The 23,518-nt window shown below is 50.1% G+C and overlaps 3 protein-coding genes across 3 annotated transcripts; 1 reads left to right on the top strand and 2 right to left on the bottom strand.

Moving 5' to 3' along the window:
- Positions 1 to 3,770: 3,770 nt before the first annotated feature.
- PAX4 (paired box 4) lies at positions 3,771 to 7,979 on the top strand. The gene is given in 11 exon segments (XM_046668944.1): positions 3,771 to 3,783; positions 4,186 to 4,316; positions 4,615 to 4,830; positions 5,149 to 5,224; positions 5,791 to 5,916; positions 6,144 to 6,226; positions 6,572 to 6,641; positions 7,048 to 7,103; positions 7,377 to 7,535; positions 7,853 to 7,909; positions 7,911 to 7,979. Coding segments are annotated over 11 exon segments (1,056 nt in total).
- A 5,362-nt stretch (positions 7,980 to 13,341) lies between these two features.
- On the bottom strand, positions 13,342 to 18,641 carry FSCN3 (fascin actin-bundling protein 3). The gene is made up of 6 exons (XM_046669736.1): positions 18,498 to 18,641; positions 16,757 to 17,453; positions 16,303 to 16,421; positions 14,512 to 14,671; positions 13,858 to 14,028; positions 13,342 to 13,547 (listed from the first exon to the last, which is right to left on the bottom strand). Exons 1-6 carry the CDS (start codon positions 18,639 to 18,641, stop codon positions 13,342 to 13,344), a joined length of 1,497 nt encoding a protein of 498 aa, XP_046525692.1.
- A 1,811-nt stretch (positions 18,642 to 20,452) lies between these two features.
- ARF5 (ADP ribosylation factor 5) lies at positions 20,453 to 23,518 on the bottom strand. Its single transcript, XM_046669737.1, has 6 exons — positions 23,328 to 23,518; positions 22,721 to 22,801; positions 22,284 to 22,393; positions 21,740 to 21,811; positions 21,039 to 21,164; positions 20,453 to 20,934 (listed from the first exon to the last, which is right to left on the bottom strand). Exons 1-6 carry the CDS (start codon positions 23,392 to 23,394, stop codon positions 20,848 to 20,850), a joined length of 543 nt encoding a protein of 180 aa, XP_046525693.1. The 5' UTR covers positions 23,395 to 23,518; the 3' UTR covers positions 20,453 to 20,847.

Raw genomic sequence — 23,518 nt, 5'->3', positions numbered from 1 at the left:
GGGACCTCCTCTCACCCAGGCATAGCTAAGGAGAGCGACCAGTAAGTAGTCCCAGCTGCCCTGGGATTGAATGGTCTCTACAGGCACTAGGGCATGTGCTGTCCTGCCCATGGTGCTGAATCCACCTGCTGCAGACTCCCCCCTGCCCCAGTGCTTGGGTGGCCTGAGGATGCTGGAGGAGGCTGGAAGAGGAGAGGAGTACATGGAGGGGTAAGGTAGAAAACCCACTTCTGTGATACATTCGGCTCTTCCTTGAGAACAAGAGTTCCCAACCCAAGGATCAAGCTGAACATACAATACCCACGCCCATCCCCCTCAAACCAAAGCATTTATCAATGAAATCCATTCTCCCCTGCTCTGTGTCTAGTCTTATTGCCCCACATCCTGCTTACTTTCATCCTGACTTCTGAGAGGGTTTCAGAGAATCCAAGGTATTGAGTGGACCAAAGAGATTTCCACATTGGCTCCTTCACAAGAGGGCTGCCCAAGACCGCGGTGGCAACAAAGCTTCCATGTGTTGGGGGGCTATGCTTCACTTCCAGCATTCCAGTCCTCAAGAACCGCCAGTCTAGCTATTGGTGCCTCCCACCCCAACAATGATCCAGAAAACCCGTGGTATCCTCTGTGGGAACAGGAGTGTCATTCATAACTTAGAGTCTAAATTGCCAGATCCCTAGTGGAATGGAGTCTGATAACATCCAGAGATGGAAAGAATGAAAGCCAAACTGCGCATCTCCTCATAAACAACCCACCTGCATCCTAACTACCCTCAGAGGTTCATTCCCACTCTCACCACTGGTGCTAGTGTTCTGAAGTCCAGAATTCCCCTATTTTCAGGCAAAAACTCACTGTTGGTGTCACCCCAGTCAAGGAGCCAATTGGAGAATTGATGAGGACACTCTGTGGAGAGAACTGGTGTTATGTGACACACACTTTTCTATGTGCACTCTCATTCTCTCAGAGATCTAGGGGCCAAGTTGGCCAGTATTTAGGCATCAGTCTATATATCCATTTATAGTAATATACGTGGAACCCAGGAGTTGACCCAAAGACCCAGGCTTGTGCATTCTGAATGGGAAGCTGTGTCTGTGGTTCCGGAAATCACCTTTGGGCTTCTGTGCTTTCAAACCCTTGGAGACAGAGTCTGAAATTCCCCGTCTTCCATATTCCCCATTCCCTTCAGGAGTACTGGCCCTGAGTAGGTGCACTCAGGGTCCAGGGAGCCTGCGTGAGAGTGGCTCTGTACTTGCTTCAGGGTGGCAGGTAGACACAAGGTGGGCTCTGAGGACTTCCTGTGGAAGGACACAGTGGGTCATTGGCTGTGGTTTGCCCTGCCTCAGGGCTGTGTCAGTCAGCCCCATGTACACTTCCCTCCTCCTCTCTCCTCTGCTCATGGCCTGTGACATCATTGGCTGTTCCCAGAAGGCTGCCCTCTGCTCCTGAGCACGGGCTTTCTGTAGCTCTGGACCCCCTGGCAGGACTGAAGCAGGAACAAAGGGGAGGCTGTTACAAGGACCAGACCACCACCACCCCTGGAGCCTGCAGAGGTCTCAGGAGCCCAGCATAGGAGACTGAGACCCTCCACTGAAGCTCCCACCTTATTGCCTCCACACAGGTAGCTTACGTGCAGGCTCATTGTCTGCTCTGCCTCCTAGGCTGCTCCATGTCTTTGTGTGGCCAAGCCAACTTCTCTCCTCCTCTGTCTTTGCCACTACCCGTTCTCCTGCCCCTTCAATCCCTTATCCTGCTTTCCCATTTCGGTAGCACCAGTTCTTTTATCAGACAAGTTAATGTGAATGTTGGTAACGTGTGGTGTGGCTATTGGGAATGGGGTTTCTGTTTGTGAGATGGGGCATGACGATTTTAGGTTTGGAGATGATTTACGTTTGAGTCTCCACAGCTCCTATGAGCTCTGGTTACTTAGGGGGACACAGTCCTATCAAGGATTCACAGTTTGGATGATATTCTGAGCTCTCACCCCTTGGTCTGGGCAGAACCCTTTACATTCCCAGCTTCACTCTCCTCTCTCCATTGCTTTGGTGGCAATTGCACAAACCATGAAGCAGGGCTGGGGGCAGAGAAAGAGAGCCCCAGGATTAGGAGCTGGACATTTCAGCTTCTGGTGAGGGACTGGCTTCTAAACCTCCTTGAGTTTTACTCCCTGGGTGGCCCCTGATTTATGGGAACCCCAATCTGTGCCTCAGTTTTCTTTTCGGAAAAACCTCTGCCTTCCTTCCTGACTTTCTGGAAAGATGAGACTTGAAAGGGAACGTGTCTCTAACTGCCTAGAGAGGAGTGAGTAAAAGCCAATTTAGCTGCTGAATTTAAAAAGTAGCTCTGGATCCCACACTCGTTGTGAGTCCATTATTGTTTCACCTGCTCTAGTCTCCTCTCCCCAGTTGCATGGTAATCTCTTGGAGGGAAAAAACCTTGTCCCTTTTCTTTATACTCCTTTCATCCAGAACTATCAGCAAAGTGCTCACGATTAATACCTTATTCAGTAAATAATTGCAGATTAGTTAATTGAGGCAACATGGCATGGTTATTACAGGAAAGTTCTATGCGTAAGCTATTCTCTGGGGTGACCTCTAGCCCTGCCAGGCTTCCAGGCATGAAAGGAGGTGGGTTAAATTCCCGTTACTTGCTGATGAAAGCAAGAAAGACATGGTGGCCCATGACCTGTGTCCCTTGCTGCTCAGAGACTCTCTCGTGCTCACAATGGCTTCTATGTCGGTCATCAGACAGCTCTCTCCTGCTTCATACTCCCTTCCTTTCAACATGCCTTTGATAAATGTTAGCTTGATGAATGAGAGTCTGATCCCAGAGAACTGGTCTTTGAGAGTGAAGCTTCGCTTCGAGATCTAGAACTCTCCAGAGTTAAGAGGAACCAACAAACCCAGCAGGTTAGAAGCTGCCAACAGATGTGTCTTTCACGAGAAGCCAGAACTTCAGGCTTGTTCATCTCTAGTTCCAAGGTGTGGGACCAGAACCTCAATGCCTGTGGGTGGAACTGAGTCCCCATGTTTCCCCAGAGCTTCCTAGAGAGTATAAAAAACAGAAGCAAGGCCCTCCCCTGAAGTTCTCTGAAGGAAGCTTTCTGACTGGTGCTTTGGAGAACCTAACCTCAGGAGTTCCCTGATAATAGTGAAGCCAGAGCCTTGAACTTGGGGACCTCAGGGTCTCCAGCCTCCCACCAGGGCAATTGGGATCCTTGGTCACTGATGCCTCCCCTGGCTGGGAAGAACATCCTAAGTTTTGGGTGTGGACCCTATTGAGTCTGAACTTAGGAGGCAGGAGCCCCGGCCCACATGCATCCCCCAGGGCTGAGAAGGCTTTTGAGGGGCCAGAGATGACCGTTGTCCATTCGGAAAAGGGAAAGCCTCAGCATCTGGAGGCATCATCTCTTTCCACCTCCCTGACCTCTTGGAACAGACGCGTGAGAGAGGAGAGCCCTGCCACCCTCCCAGGCTCTTACAGGACGTCCAGAAAGATTCAGTCCTCTGCTGGCCATATGATGTTTTAGTTTATCACAGAAGGGCTTAAGTAAAGAAATTTGAATTTTCTCAGCAAACCTACTGGCAAACTTTAGAAACCTGACCCTTTATCACAAAACACTACCTCCCAGGACCATTCCAAACAAGAGATTTCATCCAAATAATCCCCGATTATTGCAGGCCCAGCTCCAAGACCAAAGAAGGAGCTCCTAGGAGGAGCTACCCTCCCCAGTCTGTCCAGTTTCTGCCCTTCTGTGAGGAGGCTCAGCCAGGAGCATGCCGCATGATGGTGAGATGAATGGGGGAAGTAGGAAGAACAGGGTGGCATGAAGGGAGAGAATATTTCAGGGCTCTGCTTCTATCAGCATGGTTCCATCTGCCCTTGGCCAGAGTTCTGTGGGAGCTTTGTCCAGTCACTCCTTCCCTGCTCCACCCTGCTTCCCTTAGATCAGGAGGGTGAGAGCATATGGCCATTATGGCCATAGAGTAAAGACTCACCCATGAGCCAGCTCCCAAAGAAAGTGACCCTTGGAGCAGAAGGGCAGCAGTCCACTGGGGGGAGGTCTTTCTCTATGGTGGGAAACCAAGCTTGAGGGGACTGAATAACCCTCTCCCAGAAGGGTCCTCCATGCCACAGGTCGGCTGAGGAAAGGAGAGATGTGGTGTGTAGATACCTCCTTTTCATGCCCAGGGATCAGCAGTGTCAATCAGCTGGGGGGGCTCTTTGTGAATGGTCGGCCCCTGCCCCTGGACACTCGGCAGCAGATTGTGCGGCTAGCTGTCAGCGGGATGCGGCCCTGCGACATCTCACGGAGCCTTAAGGTAGTGTTCTGGGACTTTCACCCAGTGAGGGAGAAAGGAGCAGGGAGAAGGGGCCCCTCTTAAGGCAAGAGTCTGGGACTGTTGCAGACTTGGAGGGCCTTTGGACTTGAGCTACTCCCTAGAAGATCCTCTTGGGGGCTGGGATGGGGAGCTTCAGGCACCTAAAGGTAAGGCTGGACCCTCGACTCTGTAGCCTGGTCCAGTAAGTCTCACTTCGCCTTGTAGCCTCCCTCTGTCCCAGGGACACTAACCCTCTGCCCATCATGCCTTACCTGTCCCTGCTTCTCACTTGACCCAGGTATCCAATGGCTGTGTGAGCAAGATCCTAGGGCGTTACTACCGCACAGGTATCTTGGAGCCCAAGGGGATTGGGGGAAGCAAGCCACGTCTGGCCACACCCGCTGTGGTGGCTCGAATTGCCCAGCTGAAGGGTGAGTGCCCGGCCCTCTTTGCCTGGGAGATCCAACGCCAGCTCTGTGCTGAGGGGCTTTGTACCCAGGACAAGACTCCTAGTGTAAGTGCCCTCCCCTCCCTGCACCGAGACTGGCAAACAGGCTGTCTAGGGAGAAGATCCCTTCTTACTCGGCAATGAGGACATCCCAGGCTGGGTGGCGGGGCTCCCGGACTCTCTTCTGACACATAAGTTTCTCTTCTGAGAAATGGTGGTGGTGGGACAGGTCAGGAGAAGAAAGCATGGGGACACAGATGAGGCTGCCCTTGGGAACGTGTGCCGGCGGGGACGGAAGGAGAGAAAAGATATTGGGGAAATATCCTCAGGATGTATCCCTGGGTCTGTGCACCATCTCCCCACTCAACATCCCGACACCCCCAGGTCTCCTCCATCAATCGGGTCCTGCGGGCACTACAGGAGGACCAGAGACTGCCTTGGGCACAGCTCAGGTCGCCAGGTAGGTCTTGGAGCTGCCCTCAGGGATAATCAGAGCCAAACCAAAGCATTTTACAGTTCTCAAAGCCCATTCTTGTTCTTTCTTGGATCACTCTCACAACAAGACAATAAGGAGGGCCTGTCAGGGAGTCTTCCCTCTCCTGGAGGAAGAAAATTGAGACTCAGTCAAGGGAAGTGACTTATACCAGCTAATTGTTGGCAGGTCCTGGAACAGAACCCAGGTCCCCTAGCCCCTAGGTTCACAGGATCTGTGGAGGAAGAGGCAGGACTGGGTCTTCCACCCCCTCCCTCTGCCTCATACACAGCTTTGCAGGACATCCTTCATGCTCTATGGGGTCATGCAAACTTGGACTAGCCTTGCTGCTGTTTCCCCCAAGATTGTATTGAGCACACTTCCCACCAAGTGCCCCTGTAGCGACCTCCAAGGAACTATGAATGCCCCACCAGGTCAGCTCTGCTCTTACACCCATGCTGTCCCCAGGCCACAGCCCCAGGGACTCAGAGACCCCATCTGACCAGAGGAATCACCATCACAAACCTCTCACAATCCTTTGTCCCCCTTTGCAGCTGTTTTGGCTCCAGTTCCTCGTACTCCCCACGGTGGCTCTGAGGCTCCCCGGGGTCTCCACCCAGGGACTGGCCACCGGAATCGGACTATCTTCTCCCCAGGCCAAGCTGAGGCTCTGGAGAAAGGTGCCAGGGCTAGAGTGGACAGTGGGTCAGAGGGTGCTCAACGTGACACATGGAGGCAGCACCCTGAGGCCGGGTGGCAAAGGCTGAGAGGTGGAGGCTGTGGGTGGCCCTGCCTTGGGGAGGAGGGTAGATTAGGGTCGTAGCAGGTGGGGAGTGGAGCCAGAAGGCAAGAGACATGCCCTGCTCCTCTCCCAACGCCCTTGCCATGTGAACCTTGATCTCTGCAGAGTTCCAGCGTGGGCAGTATCCTGATTCAGTGGCCCGTGGAAAGCTGGCTGCTGCCACCTCTCTGCCTGAGGACACAGTGAGGGTGAGTGAGCCCTGCCACATGGTATGTACAAACTACAAGGAGAAAGAGTCTGCTTCTAGGGCTTTGGGTTCCAGTGAGGTAGAGAAGGGGGCAAGAGGTAGAAAGAGATTTGTTTGGAGCAGAAATCAGAGACAAGACCCTCCTTGTTCCCCTTTTGCTGATAGCTCTTCTCTCCTCCGCACTCCAAGCCTTTGAGTTGAGGAAGACAGCAGAGGCCAGACTATGGAGGGAGAACGTCAGGTCTCAGGAAGGGTCTGTGCTCTGAGTCCAGGCCAGGAACTCATGGTGAGAGTAGCAGGTGCCACGCAGCAGAGAGCACAGCCAGGTCTTTCTGCCCTCCCTCAGGTCTGGTTTTCCAACCGAAGAGCCAAATGGCGCCGACAACAGAAGCTCAAGTGGGAAATGCAACTCTCAGGTGATTTCTCTGCACATCCATCCAGCCACTCATCTACCTTCCCAGTCACCCACCCACCTATCCATCCACCCATCCATCCATCCACCTCTCCATCCATCCATCCCCAAACAATTGCTTGGCACCTCCCGTGTGCCAGACCCTGTATTAGATGCTGGGCACACACAGTCCCTACTCTTAAGGGCTGCACTGTCCCAGATTTACCCTCCCTGGGATTTAATCCTTCTTTCCCAGGCTCCCAAGGTCCTACCTTGGGGAGGAGGGCAGTTTAAGGTTGTAGCATCCATCTTCTCTCACTCCCACCCACCGAAGTTGCTGCCTTTCCTAGAACCCCCTTGCCATTCATTGCCACTTCCCGCTCCCTGGACCCCTGTTCTTCCCTTTGAGTGGATCCACCCTCCCCTTGTAGGTGCTTCCCAGGGTCTGACGTTAGCAAGTGCTTCCCCAGGGATCGTCTCTGCACAGGTATCCAGGAAGAGAGAAAAGTCTGTGAACTGGGAGGACTGAAGGGCTCACTGCTTCTCCCATTTGCAGTGAAGGCTCAGCTGGAGTTCACGACTCCCCTGGGCCCCCATAGTGCACACTTCCAGAAAGTGCCATCCTCACAGTCTACCATGTAAATGGTGCCCTCTGGAGTTGTATAGGATACAGCCTGGCGGGCGGGCAGCCCTGGGGTCCCAGTCCTGCTAAACAGGAAGTATCACTGGCAGCTGGGGGGTCTCTTCTTGCTTTTTCTAGCAGTCCCCTGGCAGTATGCCCACAGCAGCCCTGCCTGCCCTGGAATCCTTGGGTCCCTCCTGCTGTCAGCTGTGCTGGGGGACAGCATCAGAGAGGCATCTGAGTGACACCCCACCCCAAGCCTGTCTCAAGCCCTGCTGGGGTAAGAATCCAGGCCAGGCCTCATTCCTGCAGGGTGTGGGGAGGGCTAACTGATTCCTTGACCCACAGCAGGGCATGGATCTCTGGCCAGGGTCATCCAAAGAAACTTGATATAGCTTTCCTCATTCCCACAAAGTTGGGGAGACTAGTATCCCCTGAGTCTATAGTACCACTGATAGTGTAGCAGGAAAAGGGGGTGCGATTGGAATTTGAGTATATATATCTACGGTAGAGGACTGAAGTCTGCCCCTCTCTCCATCAGTGACTTTGAGGGGTGGAGTTGCAGCAACAAGCTCACCTTCTCTTCGTCCCTGCAGGCTACCTGCCCCCTACAGCCGAGCTGCCTGGATTCAGCACTACCTTGCCATCCTTGCCCCTCCTGCCACTGCCCTCGTCGCCGGTCTTGGTGCCCATCAGGCCTTGCTCTGGCCTGGCTCCCCACAACTGCAAGGCCTGGAATGAGGGAGGAGGCCCAGAGTGGAAAGGAGATGGGGCAGGAAGGATCTGATACCGTCCTGCTTGAGCAGATCATTGCTCCTCCTCTTTCCTGCATCTCTTCCTCATCTGTGGACCTTGCTTGGCCCTGCCCTGTTGCCCCTCCTAAGCCTCCTGACAGGAGGCACTGGAGAAGCCATGCCCACCTTCTTACACTTTTCTTAAAAGGCCTCCACTTGTCAGTAATAAAAACATTTTTTTAACTAGCAGTAGTTCCTGTTGTACATCATGTTTTTCCCATGAGCACTCATACTCCCATCTCTACATTTAGTAATTATATACAATTTGCCCTATTTAGTCTATTTATCTATGGAACTATGCATGTATATATCCATCATTTATCTATTTAATGTATCTATTTATGTGTCTGTAACTATATATGTAAGTATCCCATCTATCTAATTTATGCATCTATGTATGTATGTTTCTACATATGAATGTATGTATTTATGTATCTATCTTGGTATTTGGCTGCTCATATCCCCACACAGGTGCACACATACACTCACACTGACAGTATGTCATGGCATGTCACCCCTAAGTCTTCCAGCATGGATCTCCAAAAAATAAGGATCTTTTCTTACATAATGACAACACCATTATCACATCTGAGAAAATTTACAATAATTCTTTCATGTAAGAAAACAGACTTTAGTTCCTTAATTGCATATGTACTTTTTGCATAGCAGCAAACAGAGTGGAAATGCCATCTTTCACATTCTGCTTGTCCCTTTATACATGCTCCTGGGCATGTCTGCTTGCTGCTCCTTGGCATTAAGTTCCAAACCCTCTCAATGTTGTCTCTCTGCAGAGAAATCTCTAGGCTCCTCCTGGGAAGCCTTGGGATGTAGGGAAAGAGAGGAACATGAGGAAAGGGGGTGGAGAAGGGGATATTTGGGATGGAGGGTGGGCTTCTCCCTCCAAATTCTCTCTTTTTTTTTTTTTGAAAAATGTTTTCTCCCCTCACTGAGGGGTCTTGTTTTCCTTTTTCCTTTTTTTTTCTTTGTTTTTTTGCAGGGAAAGATTCACCCTAAGTTAACATCTGTTGCCAAGCTTCCTCCTTTTTTTCCTCCCCAAAGTCCCAGTACATAGTTGTGTATAATCGTAAGTTCTTCTGGTTCTTCTCTGTGAGCTGCCACCACAGCAAGGCTACTGATAGACCAGTGGTGTGGTTCTGTGCCCAGAAACCAAACTCGGGTTGCCAAAGCAGAGCATGCCAAACTTTTTAACCCCTAGCCCATCAGTGCTGGCTCAAATTCTTCCCCTTTTGAATGGCAGAGGATGGAATGATGATGGTGAAACAGAGCAGGGTAGGGGGGAGTGGGGCCATGTTTGTTTACTCCCATCTGGGACAGGCACTGGTCCAGAAGTTGTCCTTCAAGAGGTCTCTTTATCATCAAATACTCCACAGCTGTGCTGTTCAATAAGTGGCCACCAACCACATTTGGTTATTTAAATGTAATTAAAATGAATAATTAAGCTCTTTGCTGAAATTAAAATGAGCAATTAAGCCACATATCAAATGCCCAACAGTTCCTTGTGGCCTACGGCTACTGTATTGGACATTAAACATTAGCACAAAAAGTTCTATGGGACAGCACAGCTCTAGAATGAAATTCCAAGGGTAACAGAGCACACTCTACCACTTCTCTGCCTTCTCTACCCTCAAGCTGGAGGCCACGCTGGACACACTGCCCAGAGAAACGGGTGAGGTTTGTGGGGTGACAATCTGCACAGCACAGTGTGAGAATAAGCCGTTCACTTCAGCAGCAGGACTGACGTCAGCAACAGAAGGAGCTGTCAGCTGAGGCTCCATGGCTGAGCATATTCAAGTGGAGGATGGATGGCCATTTGTGGGGAACGAGGCATAAGAGTGTGTGTGTGTGCATGTGTGTGTGTGCATGTGTGTGTGTTTCTGGGCACATGCATGCCCATGTATCTGAGGGTGTATACATGTTTATGAAATGCTGAGAGGAGATTCTGCATTAAATGACCTCCAAGGTCCTATCTTTCTGAAGAATATATTCCACTCCACATCTTCGGCTTGTTCTTAGTGTTCTTTAGAAAAAGAGATGCCCTGGTCTCTAGCGTTCTCAATCTTTAATTATTAGATTAAAATTTTTATTAAATTCTTTTATATCTCTTGAGGAGAAACATATTTACAAAAACTTGAAGTCATTTTCCTCTATCCGGACAGAATCTTTCTCATGTTCTGGTTTCAGCTTCTCTTCTCAATGGACTTAAAAACCAGGCACTCGTTACGGACGCTGCAATTTTCCCAAAGGGGAGATCAGGAATCACTGTTGGTATTTGAGAACATTTAAGGAGGCATGTGGATGCTGCTTTAAATAATATTTAGTCAGAAATGAGAAAATTATTCTCTTTTCAACTCCCTTTCAATGCTGATTGCATCAAAGAGAAAGTTTTCATTTTGGTCCTAGTCTTTAGTGCCTCTGTAACAGTTGTTAACCTTCTTTGTAACACAGGGAAAGGGAGCCTCCGGATCTGATCCTTGGGCAGGCAAGGGAAATCTAAGTTGGATTTGATAACATCACTTTGTTTTTATTGTATTTATTTTTATGGTCATTTTCTATTTATGGCAAGTGATTCTGGTCTTCCAACTTATGATAGTGATTAAAATATTCCTTTCTAAGTAAATATACTTAGGAGTCTATGTCAATAAAAACGTTAATAGGGCAGAGGGTAGATAAAGGTCAAACTCATGAAGATAGTGCAAGAATGACAGTCATTTTGGAAGCTCTGTTTTGATGGAAAGAGTAGTGGACAATAAAGCCCACTCTAACTGAAGAATTGAGTCAGAGGTCCCAGGCATGGGACCTTGGGCAAATTATCTCAGCTCCCTGTAAAAGGTGGGCAGGGATGGGGAAAGTACCTGTCATGCTCAACTGACTGGATCAAAGATAACGATAAGGTGGGATGACTGGGAAACTTTGGGGGTGTGGTGGTGAAGGGGCGGGCTATATAGGCATAAGGTGTTATTATCACCATTACCCTCTGCCCATAGGATTAATAATGCTTCATTCTTTCTAAACCTAGAGGACGTCTAGTCACACCTGCATTCTGAGTCCTTCAGGGCAAGGCTGGCTCCTTACGGGAAAAGTCTAGTGGTTCTGGTAGGGACGGGGAGGATCATTGGAAGAAGTGGTTACCATTTGGTCTCTCCTCTTCTGGAGAGAACTTGGAGTGGCCTGGGGCCTCCACCCACGTCCAGACCCCTACTCTGTACTGAGTCAGACACACACCAGGATTTTGGGGGTGGCCTTTTGTGATGTATTGTTGCTCAAAACAGGTGTTTTGCTAAACTGGGGAGGAAAAGTTGTGTAACAGATATTCTTCTCACGGATCTTGACTCTGGGGTTCCTGTTCTGTTTAGTGTAGTAGTTTCTCCTGGAGAATTTGGATTTTTGTAGGTGGCATCCCATTGGCCTGGGGAGGGAAGGGGAAATAGAAACCTTCAGTCAGTCATTTCCTGAACTCTGGCTTTTAGGAAAAAAGCTGGTAAGATCCTGTGGGAAAAGAGAGAATAAAGCGATTTGTCCCATTCTTGGTGAAAGATCACATAGACATATGTGAAGTTAATTTATAGGAAAAGGCAGTAGAAATTCTTTTTAAAAATTAAATTAATGGTGCAAAAAATACCATCAGAGTTCATAGGGAGACTGAAGTGAACAGGTAAGATATACTAAGAATTCGAACTGGATTGAGGAGGACTTCTGATAGAGTGAGCGAGTGCTAGGTACCAGGCTGTTCACTAAGCATTTTACAATCATTATCTCATGGAACGCAACAATTCCATGAGACAAAGACTATAGTCTCATTTCACCCATGAGAAATGGGCTTTGAGAGGTTAATTTTCCCAGGGTCAAACAACAAGTTTAACTGATAAAAATCTAACTAGAACCCAGTGCTGAGTCCAGAAATGAGCTCTTAACCACTATGATACACTGTCTACTAGAATGTCAGGCCTGGAAGGAGCTATGAAATCTAGTTCAATCCAAAACTCTTCAGGTAATAGCTAAGAAAACAGATCCCAATGGGAATTTCATTTTATTTTTTCTCAGTTTGGCCATAGTAAAGGGTTTGTGTAGAAAACTGGTAGAAAATGGAGGAAAGGAGTGAACATATGTTGGGGGTCTATATCTAGATTCATATTGTCATTTAACCTTCACATCACCCTATGAGGTAGATATTATTCCCATTTTACAGATAAAGAAACCAAGGTCGAGAAACATTAAAGCAATTTCCCCAAGGTTCCAGAGCTGGTAAGGACCAAGCCTTAATAGCTCTTGGTTCCAGGTCTGCATAATATCAAACTGAAGCTCTTTCTACAACATACTGTGACTTTACAAGCCAGGAAAGCGAGGTGGATTGTGAAAGGACAGGGCTAAGAGTAGTGATGTACCATAAAGAGTTGTGACCAGGAAACGATGGAATGGAGGCAGCATTTTAGGAAAGCGAACATGGAACTTGGCATGGAGAGGAGATTTGGTGGGGATGGATCTGGCAGCAGGAAGTGCTGCTGGGGAGCCCTTGTTGCAGTTCAGGCTTTTGGTGAAAAGCCTGGAACCACGTGGTGGCAATGGTAATTAAGAAGGAGCAAGTATTCAAAGGGCATTGTTAAGGAAGTACCCAAGAATTTTCAGGGTTTGGTGAAGGGAACAAATGGGAGGAAGAAGAGACGGTGCTGAGGTCTTGAGCCTGAGCGTTTGAGAGGATGGCAATGCCCTAGATGGTCCTGAGGAGGGCAAGAAGAAGCACCTTTGGAGGGCAGGGTGAGGAGGCTGATTTTGAGGGGATGGCAGGACAAAGCCAAGTCAACTGTCAACTGAGAAGTTGGAAAGAGTTGAGGTTAGAGTTCAGGAGAAGGGTGAGGGCTGCAGATAAATATCTGGGAGCCATCAACACTCCAGGGATCCAGGGCTGTAGGGATAGAAAGTGCACAGGGTAGAAAGCATATCCTCATACCCGTCGTCCTTAAAAATGGGGCAAAACTCTGCTCTTAATGAAGAGAGATATGTGAACACACCTCATCCTGTCCCCTGCAGGCTTGCTTGCAAGTACATGGGTCAGTGTCAGCATAGTAGTGAGAAATCTAGATATGATTTCCCCTCCTCTCTCTGGCAAGTCTAGGTTTAGAAGCCCTGACAGGAAAGGCATAGATTTGGAATAAATGTCTGGAGTTGATCAAATTGTGGGACAGAAGTCAGCCTGGGGGTGCATTCTGGTCTTACTCTCACATGCCTCCCTTCTTCTCTTGCCTCTCAGCTCCTGCTCCCCTACCCTCAGGTCCTTACCCACTTTACCTTACCTAAAATTCCCAAATACACTCTTTGGTAATGTCTTCGCTGTCTGCCAACAGGGTGCCGCTTCGGTCAGATCGCATGTAGAAGCCATTGGGTGCCAGCACCGTGAGCAAGTTGCTACCCTGAAGCTCTATACAGAAGTTGAGGGCGAACTTTCCCCAAGGGCGAAAGGTGCCGAAGGATGTTATTGACCAGAACGATCCGCCCTGTGCTGGGGAAGGAAGAACTCAGGTCAGTGGGCCATTTGGAAGGGCAGTCCTCCTGCAGTGCAGCCTCTGAGGAGGCTCCCAGGAGGCATGCCAACACTCCCTGACTGCCCACCCTGCCTATGTTGCCAGGTCTCTCTATGGAAATGCAGGAGGGCTGGTTTCTGTTCTGCCAACCCACTCTGGGGGCCTTGAAGTACGAAAACAAACAGAAATTCTGTTTTTCCTTTTATGATGAGCAGGCCCTGAAGTCTGAGTTAGGGCTACAGCGGGGCTAGACTGTGAATCCAGGGGTGAGGAAGAGGAACTACTCACCCTGGAAGTGGTAGATGCCCTGGCGGCAGGGCAGCAGGTGAATGCAGTCAGGTTGATCCATATTGCACTGCATGAGGTCACATTCTGACGAGGTGCCCACATACCCATATCGACCACGCAATGCGATGAAGGGACGGTTGGCTAACAGAACCCCAAATTCCTCATTTGGGCCTGAAAGAAATAGGAAAGAGTTATTGGATAGGCTGCCTCTAAGTGCTTTCCCGGATGGGAGTAGGAAGGGGAACACTAATCACATGATATTGTCAGTGTTGCCAATATTTGTGTTGTCAATATTTTACTATTTAGTGAACACGTACTATATGCCAGGTCTTATGCTAGGAGCTTGTGAAGCACTTAGTACAGGAGCCCAAGAAATTTTAATATTTTTCCTTCCTTTGAGATGTTTGAATCTATTTAATCCTCACAATAATCCTGTGAGGCAGGCTGGTTGGATATTACCTCCATTTATAATGGAGACAATGAAACTGAGGCCCAAAGATGTTTGCCCAAGTGATGACAAAAATTCAGTGGCTCAGCAAGCATACAGACCCAAATCTTCTGACCCCAACACGAGTGCTCTTTCTATCACACCCCAGCTCCCTCTAAAATTATCTGAGACTTGGAATAAGCAGGCAGGACGGCTGCTTGGCTCACCTGGAACGGTGGCATTGGCCATGAGCAGGCCATTGGCTACTATACCCAAGAAGCGTCCATTGGGAGACTGCAGGAAGATCTTGCCACAATTCCAGTGCATACGGAAGAAGGTGTCAGACTCCAGTGGCTGCCCATCGGCCATCACTCTCTTGTGACGTCTCTGGAGAGAATATTGGGAACAGAGAAGGGAAGCAAGGACCAAAAATATCAGCTTTATTCTCATTGTTTTTATTCCTAAACCTTCTTTCCCGCTTCCATCCACTAGCCTTCTTCATTCTCCCAGGGTATGCTTTATGCTTTCAGATCCTTTTTGGAAAACATGTTGTGGCCTCAGCTCGCGCATTTCCCCAGTCTGTGCCATATCTCAGAGCCCACTGTCCAAAAGGGGCCTGGATATCCATACAGAGAGATATGAATCTCAGCCTAGATTCTAAAATCTATGAAATGGATCATAGACATAAAAGTGAAAGCTAAACTATAAAACAACTAGAATAAAACGTAGGAGAAATTCTTTGCAACTTTGGAGTAGGCAATGATTTCTTGGGACAAAAAAACTAACCATTTATAAAATGGGAAAATTGGACTTCACCAAAATTAAAAACTTGCTGTTCAAAAGACACTAGGAAGTAAATGAAAAGGCAAGCCACAGATTGGGAGAAATCATTTACAATACATATATTTGGCAAAACATTTGACTTTAGAACATGCAAAGAACTTTTACAACTCAATAATAAGACAAACTACCCAGTAACAAATGGGCAAAAGATTCGAACAAATACCTCACAGAGAAGATATATAGCCAACAAGCACATGAGAAGATGCTCAAAATGATTAATTATAAGGGAAATGCAAATTAAAGCCATGACAAGATTCCACTACACACCCCTTAGAATGGTTAAAAAAAATTTTAAAGATTAAAAAGACAAGTATTGGTGAGGATGTGGAGCAAACAGAACTCTCATACGTTACCGGCAAGGATGTAAAATAACACAGTCACTTTAGAACACTGTTTGGCATTTTCTTAAAAAGTTAAACACACATTTATCAGATGACCCAGTAATTCCACTCCTAGGTATTTGTCCAAGATAAGTGAAAATACAGGCCCACAAAAAGACTTGTACAAGAATGTTTATAACAACTTTGTTCATAATAGCCCAAACTGGAAACAACTCAAGCGTTCATCAGCAAGTGATGAACAGCAAGTGATAAACAATTACGTTTTTTATGAGTAGCAATATGGACTACTACTCAGCAAAACAAGGAATGAACTACTGATACACGCAACACCATGGATGAATCTCAAAAACCTTATGCTGAGTGAAAGACGCATACATATTGTAATGCCATATGATTCCACTTATATGAAATTCTAGGGTAGGCAAATGTAATCTATAGTGACAGAATACACATCAGTGGTAGTGGGGAGGGCAAGGATGGAGGGGAACTGACTGCAAAGGGTCAAGAGGGAATTTCTGTGGTGATGGAAATATTCTCTAACTTGTGATATGGTGTGGTATGATTGCACAGGTGTATACATTTGTCAAACCTTATTGCATACTTGAAATGAGTATATTTTATTGTATGTAAATTATGCCTCAATAAAGTTTTTTTTAAAAGAGGATCTTTTTGGTTGAAAATGGGCTTATTGGATGAAAATGAATGTTTATTGACAAGGGTCTCCCTAGTTCACCTCACCATCTGGTCGTCTGCCTTGAAGAAGGAGACAAGTGTTTCTAGGGAGGGAGAGCTCAGGGCTTAAGGGTTCTCTTGCTCAGAAAGCCAAGGTCTTACCTGGGCTAGGTAGCAGCCATTGGCTGAACGAAGCTGCAAGTTGGGGCTGTCCTTGTCACATTCAAACTGGAACAAGGACATCTGGGTTAAGCGTTCAGACGCAGCGCACAACTCAACATCTGCAGAGGAAGAACATGTCAGAAGAAGCCCAAGTCTGGCCCCATCCTCAGTCTCAGCCCCTCCTCCACGCCTTATGGCTGAGGTTCCCTCTGCTTTCCCTCTTCAGTCTTCATCACCTTCTGTGGGACAGAGTAGCTTGGAGAAGGCCCAGGCCACTTTCCCCTAAAGACCATGCTGTTGCTTTATCACCCTTCTCCATGGCACAAGAGATTCTCTTTGAACCCCAGGATCTGGCTTAGCAGGTTCAAAAATCCTTGCTGATCCCAAACACATTTTCCTCTTTCCTGCAGCCAGCCCTCCCTCCTTCCATGGCTTTGTTGGACCCAGTACTTGCCATAGATGACAGAGAGGAACTTGTGGGCCTTTGACCTGAGGCTGACCCAGGTTGGGCAGCGCTGTAGGATGAACCACTCCTCTCCCCTGTGCGGACTGGAGCCCAAGCCCAGGAGCAGACGTGTGCCTTGTGGATACAACATGCCTCCTTCTCCATCGCTCAGTGCTACGAGTCCGCCAGGCCGTACTTGCATATGAAAAGCTGTCTGTGTTGAGGGTTGGGAGACCAGCCGGTCTAAGTGGGACAAGAAGGAGTGTGTAGAGGTCTCCAGGTGGTAGCATCCATCTTGGAAATGCAACAGAAAGCCACATTCCTTCAGGCAGGGAACTGGTGCATCCACCCAGACACGGCCCACACCAGGGTCAGCCCGGGCGTAGCAGTGGTTGACAGGGCTGTAGAGGATCACATGGACATGCAGGGCTGGCCGGGGGGTCCACATGTGGTAAGCTGAGAGGACTCGGGAGTTGCAGAACACGTCCTCACCATCAGACTCCAGATAACGACCACTGATTATGCACTGCAGGGTCCACTTGCCATTGCGGTGGAAACGGAGGAGGAAGCATCCGTGGTGGCTTGTCCTTGGCCGGCCATAGCACAGACTGCCATCAGCCTCACACAGAAGGTAGAGGCCCTGCAAGCTCCTTAGTCGTACCAGAGCCTGTGTGTCATGCTCATTGCTCACCAGGATCTCCCAGGTCTGGAGGTATTGGGAGGGAAATCAGTACACATTGCTGAATGCCTAGACTGAGGAGCCCTACACCCATCACCCCTGGCATCACCACAGCACCTTCATTGAGACTAACCACCTTCCCCTCCACATCAGCCTCCCTGCTGTCAGCTCTTCAACTCTCTCATCTAACAAAATCAAAAGATCTCAGGGCACCTCCACCACTGGAACCATTGGGTTTCTCAAGACCCCAAGAGAAGTTCTAGATGCCCATTTCCTCCAGCTAACAGAAGGTAAACCTCCCTCTCTTTTCCTTGACTGCTTCCTTCAATACCTAATTTTCCAAGAGATGCTTTTGTTTAAGTCTTACTTCTCCCTTCCTCACTGTTGCCCCTGGATAGCACACTCAGCCAGCACTTCCATCCAAAAAGGCCCCTTCCCCGACATGGCAGGAGAAAAGCAAAACCTCTTACAGGCATGCCTGAGCTCCAGGGATGAGGATGGGAGCACAGACAGTCAAGATGCAATTGTCTAGTTTGGCCATGATCTACCCTGTTAGAAGCAAGAGGACCTAACTCCTGCTTCACTCCGTAGTACCATCCCAGAGGTGCCTACATCCCTCTCTAAGATGAAAACCAATGCTCCCGGGCTTCTAGAGTGCCCTATTCTCAGACTACAACCAGAACAGAAACATAGACGTTGCAGGAATTTCATTGGTCCAGCTTCCCCTGGATTTCCACAGTTCTGCCTTCCAGCCTGGGCTCTCCAACCCTCCTCTTTGTGATGACACAACCACTCTGTGTGGGATGGAGGAGGGTACGGAGCAGTCAGAGCAAGACAAGGCAGCAAGGCCAGGGCTGAGGCTTCACTTCGTGGAAGAGGTTTAGAGAAGGGGAGATGGAGCAATGGAGACTGTGAGCAAAAGCCTGGGGTAGAAGGGTCTTGTCCTGGCGGTGGCAGAGGCTAGGAAATTAGTTAGGTTGAGAGCGTACCCCTGCAGCCACCACACACACACACACACACACACGAGCTTGGCCACTGAGAAAACTGGTTCCAATATAGATTTGCTGTTACCTGTCTCCGGCCCAAACCCTTTGCAGTAGCAGTGACTGTACTCTTATATGTCTCATAAGTGAGGTAGGACCCTGCCCAGCTGATGAGCCCAACCCTTAGGTCCTCAGGCTTGGGTCGTCTTCGTGTCCACTCTACCTCATCCATGGGGCCGGCACCACAGGTGATGACTCTGTCCGGCCCAGCCTTCCCCCCAGTGGTGAGGTTCCACAGGCCATAGGGCCTGGAATCTGGCCCGCAGTACCCACCAGAAGATGTTCCCGGAGGGAACTTCCCAGGCAGAGGCTGGCCTAGGGCCCAGCACCTCTGTGACCCGGGAGCATTGTGACTGTGAGGGCTGCCTCTTATCCCACCATAGTGAGGAAAGGGCACTGGCCCAGTCATGTCAGTCCACGGCCTGGAGGAAGTCAGTCCGGTGCCTCCCCACACCATTCCAGGCACCGAGGTAGGCTGAGTTCTGACAGAATCCGACTTTCAGCCTGTGCCAGTGACCACCTGTGACCTCAGGCAAGTCCTCACATCTGTTCCTTATTTTAATCACAGGCTAGAAATCAACCTCTTTCCTCCCTAGGAAGTGAGTTACGCCTGGCTCCCTTGGGGCTCGAGCATTTTTGGAGTTCAAGATATCCAAGAAAAATCCATTAGCTTTCATGGCCCTTGGGAGGATGAGGCCAAAATGTCTCAGAAGGTACTTTTCAGAGTGTGAGGAAACCCTAGAGAGTTAACCAGCAAGGACTGAATTACTCATATGAATCCGGAAGGGCTGGCTCAGGAATAGGGTAAGGAGAATGGCCTAGGTGGGGTGAGCAGTGGGCACCCTCCTCCTAACCCCACCGCTGCCCTGCTGCTGGCCAGCCAACCAGTGCTGCCTCTAAGGACACCAGCCCTGTCTGTCCACAGCGTCTCTGTTGGCCAGTAGCCTCCGGGACTCATTTCCTACAAAGCTCATGGAGAAAACCAGCCCAGAACCTGGAGACATTGACAACATGAAAGAAGGGAGAAAGGCAAAAAGAAATAATGGTGCTGATAGTGGGTTTTGTTTAAGTTTGCTGGGATGCAAAACAAAATGGGCCGAGTAAACCACACTTGGAGAACAGCCCACAGCCCTGGTTCCAACACTCCCTTTAGTCCCCATAGGTGGGGTCGTCTCAGGTAGAAGGAGTCCCAGTGCACAATGAGGAACTGTAATCCCCAAGGCCCGACTAGTGTTTTACAAACCAAGGCTAATAGACTACTAGTGACAGAATCACCTGGGTAATTTTAAAGACGCATATTCTTGGGCTTCAGACCAATCCTGGTGAGTCACATTTTCTGAAGTGTGCCTCAGAACCCATATTTTTAAGGAACATTTCCTCCCCCTCAAATTTTTTTTTTTTTTTAAAGATTTTATTTTTTTTCCTTTTTCTCCCCAAAGCCCCCCGGTACATAGTTGTATATTCTTTGTTGTGGGTCCTTCTAGTTGTGGCATGTGGGACGCTGCCTCAGCGTGGCTCGACGAGCAGTGCCATGTCCGCACCCAGGATTCGAACCGATGAAGCACTGGGCCACCTGCAGCGGAGCGCGCGAACTTAACCACTCGGCCACGGGGCCAGCCCCCCTCCCCGTCAAATTTTAACGTGCATAGTAACCATTAAGAACTGCTGCTCTAAGTAGCTAAGAGATGGATAGGAGATCAGAGTTATGTGGTTTACAGAGCCATGAAGGGAGAGCCTGTTACCCTGGGCAAAGGCCCCTTGGAATTGGGGAAGGAATGGGATTTCCCCCACTGGAACCCCGAAAGTACTTCCAGCCTCAAGAATAAGGAGGGAGAAGCTGAGCTAGATGAAGGCAGCAAAGTGTGTGGATGCTCGAGGGAGAGGGGTCGGCCCTACAGCCTTAGCTGCTTTGAACCTTCCCCATATCGTCTCTTTGCACCCAGCAACCCAGCCCCCGACTTGTAGGCTACAGACAACACAGTGTACAAACCACAGCAAATTTATTACTCAATATCCAGTGCCACATCATAGCACCACCCGGAGCCCTCACCTTCCCTCCCTACCTGGCCCCAAGGGTACACCCGAAATGGAAAAAACACAAGTAAACCCAGATTCCTGCTCCTCCTCTGGAAGAAGGGGACTTGGCCCTGGAAGCCCCTTCCACAGGTCCTAGCAGGCAGGAGAGTGGATCCCTCCGTGCCCAGAGAGCAAGGCTCCAGGCCCCAACAAGAGAGAGAACATGCAGGCAGGAGCAGAGGCCTGTGTCTGCGGGGGAGGAGGAGTGGGAGGGAAGGGCACTGCCTGAGGAGTCCGGGAGTCTGGTCATCCCGGGGATGCACGCGGGAGCTTCTGGGCAGCAGGGGCCGGCCCCTGGTTGGCTAGCGCTTCGACAGCTCATGAGACAGCCAGTCCAGCCCATCGTACAGGCCTGTGCCTTGGGTGGCACAGGTGGCCTGGACGTACCACTGTGGGGAGAAGGAAAGAAAGAGGTCAGTAGCAGGGAGGAAAACGGGATGCCTTTACTTCCTGCCCCAGCCTGTGACTCCCCTGGGAGAGGAAGGACCCTCACCGTACGGCTGCGCAAGTGCTGCAGCCCCAGCTTGTCGGTCAGCTCGCTCACGGGCATGGCGTTGGGCATGTCCTGCTTGTTGGCAAACACCAGCAGCACCGCATCCCGCAGCTCGTCCTCTTGCAGCTGAAAGAGGTGAAGGGGGTGGGATCTGGGGTCCCAGCGGGGTCCTCTAGCCCCCTCTTTCCTGCTGTGTAGCGGAGCTCCCCTTTCTGCCTTCTAGCATATTTGTGGGAAAAATATAATATTGTGTAGTCTACTACTGAACACAAAACATAGAGTTATAAATCAGCATGTGGCCATGTTGGACCTTAAATCCAGAAAGGGCTTTTTTTTTTTTTTTAATTGCATTAACATAGGGCCTTTTTCTAATTTGAGTACTTGCCTTAGTCAAAATAACAAAATTTCCCAACGGAAAAACAAGAATGTAAGATGATGTTTCTCTCTACCACGTATAATTCCCCTCTCCCCACCAACTTCTCAGACTCAGATCTGAAGACATGAGAATTCAAGGAAAAAAGTCAGTCCTATACTTTTTACCTGACCCGAATTCAAAACAAGGTGAGATACTCCCTGCGTCCGCATCCACAAGGAGAAATGCACATTCAAGGCCTGGGAGGCACTTCCTGCCTTTCACCCCAGCACAGAGATCTCTTTCTCTCCAAACGGAGGGCTCAGTCCCCAGGGCCCTGGGTGCTCACCATCTTCTGGAGCTCATCAGCAGATTCCTGCACCCGCTCTCGGTCATTACTGTCCACCACGAAGATGAGGCCCTGGGTGGGAAGGAAGAAAGGAAAGAAGAGCAATCTCTCTGGCCTGGGACATACCCTAGTCTTGGCCTTTCTCTCTTCTTCCCACCTCTGACTGCATCTAAACCCTTCTCATCTAGTAAACTTCCACTAAGGTTCTGCAGATGTCCTGGCACAAACTGGAGACACCCTGAAAGGATACAGCCTCTGCCCTCAGGCAAGCAGTCTAGCTAAAAGACATGCAAGGGAACAGGGAAAGACACGTGATGAGAGCTAAATCAGGCATCGTGGACCCAGAACCCTGCTTCTCAGGAGAAGCCTAAGGTGGCTAAGTCTCAGAAGACTAAGGCCAGTTCTGAAGGATGAGTAGAGGCTAGCCTACAAAAGGAGGGTAGAGGCGGTAAGGGTTTTTCCTGGCCTGGGGGCCCAGCTTAGGCCAACATCTCAGTGTTCCTAACCCTAACATTTCTTCCCCTGGGGTTGGGGAGTGCCCCACCTGAGTGTTCTGGAAGTAGTGCCGCCAGAGAGGCCGAATCTTATCCTGGCCTCCCACGTCCCAGACTGTGAAACAGATGTTCTTGTATTCCACTGTTTCCACATTGAAGCCTGAAGATAATTGGAAAAATATGAGGAAAAAGTCCCGAGAGGAAGGAACTCACTAAAACTAGGTGGATTCAGCAGGGACACAAAACCAGAAGGCAATGACGAAGGCCCAACAGAACAGAACCCCCAGAGGACCGGCGGTCCACAGACGGGGCGGGGCTAGGTCACATCCATCCCGCACGTAAAGATACCCTGACCCACTTCTCAGGTAGCGTATCTGGTATCAGGGTCCGCTCCCTGCAGATAAGGGCCTCGGGCAGAATGGGGAGTAGACTCTGAGAAGGCCCGCCGCCGCGCTCCCGCTCCTCCCGGCCTCGCCTCCAGACTCACCTATGGTGGGGATGGTGGTGACAATCTCCCCCAACTTCAGTTTGTACAGGATTGTGGTCTTGCCAGCTGCATCCAAGCCAACTGCAACGAAGAGGGACATAGGGATGGAGATGGGAGCGAGGGAGCCCCCTAGAGACCAGGGAAGGGGAGAGGCCGGGACAGCTGATGGTGACGGGGGCGGAGAGCCCGAGCGCCTGCAGGTGCGCGCTGTTCTCTACCTTAGGGGCCTTGAGGGTAGTCTGGGTGGTGAATGCCAACTCCTGCCCCCAAAGTGGGCGAGGGGCAGGAGAGGACTGGGGAGTACGGGCACAGGAGGAGAGCCGCACTGTTTTTAAAAGTCGTCTCCAAGGGCGGAATCCACCCTTCTTACCAGCCGGGCTGGAGTAGAAGGGAGCTTCACCCCACCCAGGCCCGCAGCTCCCGGCCTCAGGCCCTGGGGGTTGGCGCTGCAGACCACTACCCGCCTGAGAGCAGTGACCCCGGGGGGTTAGGAGGTGGCTGACTCGGGGTCAGAGACACAGGTGAGCTGGGCTGGAGGGACGCGGGGGCGGGAGGGCTGCGCGGGGGCCGGCGCTCCGGTCCGGGCCGCGCGCTTGATCTGCCTCACCCATGAGGATCCGCATCTGCTTCTTGCCGAAGATCCGCGAAAAGAGCGCGGACACGGTGAGGCCCATGGCGGGGCCCGGGGGAGGGGGCGCGGGCACGGACACGGGGTGCGGGCTGGAACCGGCCGGCCGCGGGGGGATGGGGAGCAGCAGCAGAAGGAGGAGGCTCCGCTGCCGCCTCCGCGCGTCCCGG

The sequence above is a fragment of the Equus quagga genome, chromosome 8, assembly GCF_021613505.1.
Source record: "Equus quagga isolate Etosha38 chromosome 8, UCLA_HA_Equagga_1.0, whole genome shotgun sequence".
Taxonomy (NCBI): Eukaryota; Metazoa; Chordata; class Mammalia; order Perissodactyla; family Equidae; genus Equus; species Equus quagga.
Note: the sequence above shows the minus strand (reverse complement) of the source record. Positions and strands in the feature narration are given on the sequence as shown.

Coding starts and splice junctions, on each gene's coding strand:
- ARF5 (XM_046669737.1), bottom strand. CDS start 23,394: ATGGGCCTCACCGTGTCCGCGCTCTTTTCGCGGATCTTCGGCAAGAAG. Junction 21,812..22,283: donor ACTACTTCCAGAACACTCAG/GTGGGGCACTCC, acceptor CTTCCCACCCAG/GGCCTCATCTTCGTGGTGGA. Junction 20,935..21,038: donor AGCACTTGCGCAGCCGTACG/GTGAGGGTCCTT, acceptor TTCTCCCCACAG/TGGTACGTCCAGGCCACCTG.
- FSCN3 (XM_046669736.1), bottom strand. CDS start 18,641: ATGGATGAGGTAGAGTGGACACGAAGACGACCCAAGCCTGAGGACCTA. Junction 17,454..18,497: donor AGGGTTTGGGCCGGAGACAG/GTAACAGCAAAT, acceptor CAATACCTCCAG/ACCTGGGAGATCCTGGTGAG. Junction 16,422..16,756: donor GTTCCTCTCTGTCATCTATG/GCAAGTACTGGG, acceptor CTTCCTCTGCAG/ATGTTGAGTTGTGCGCTGCG.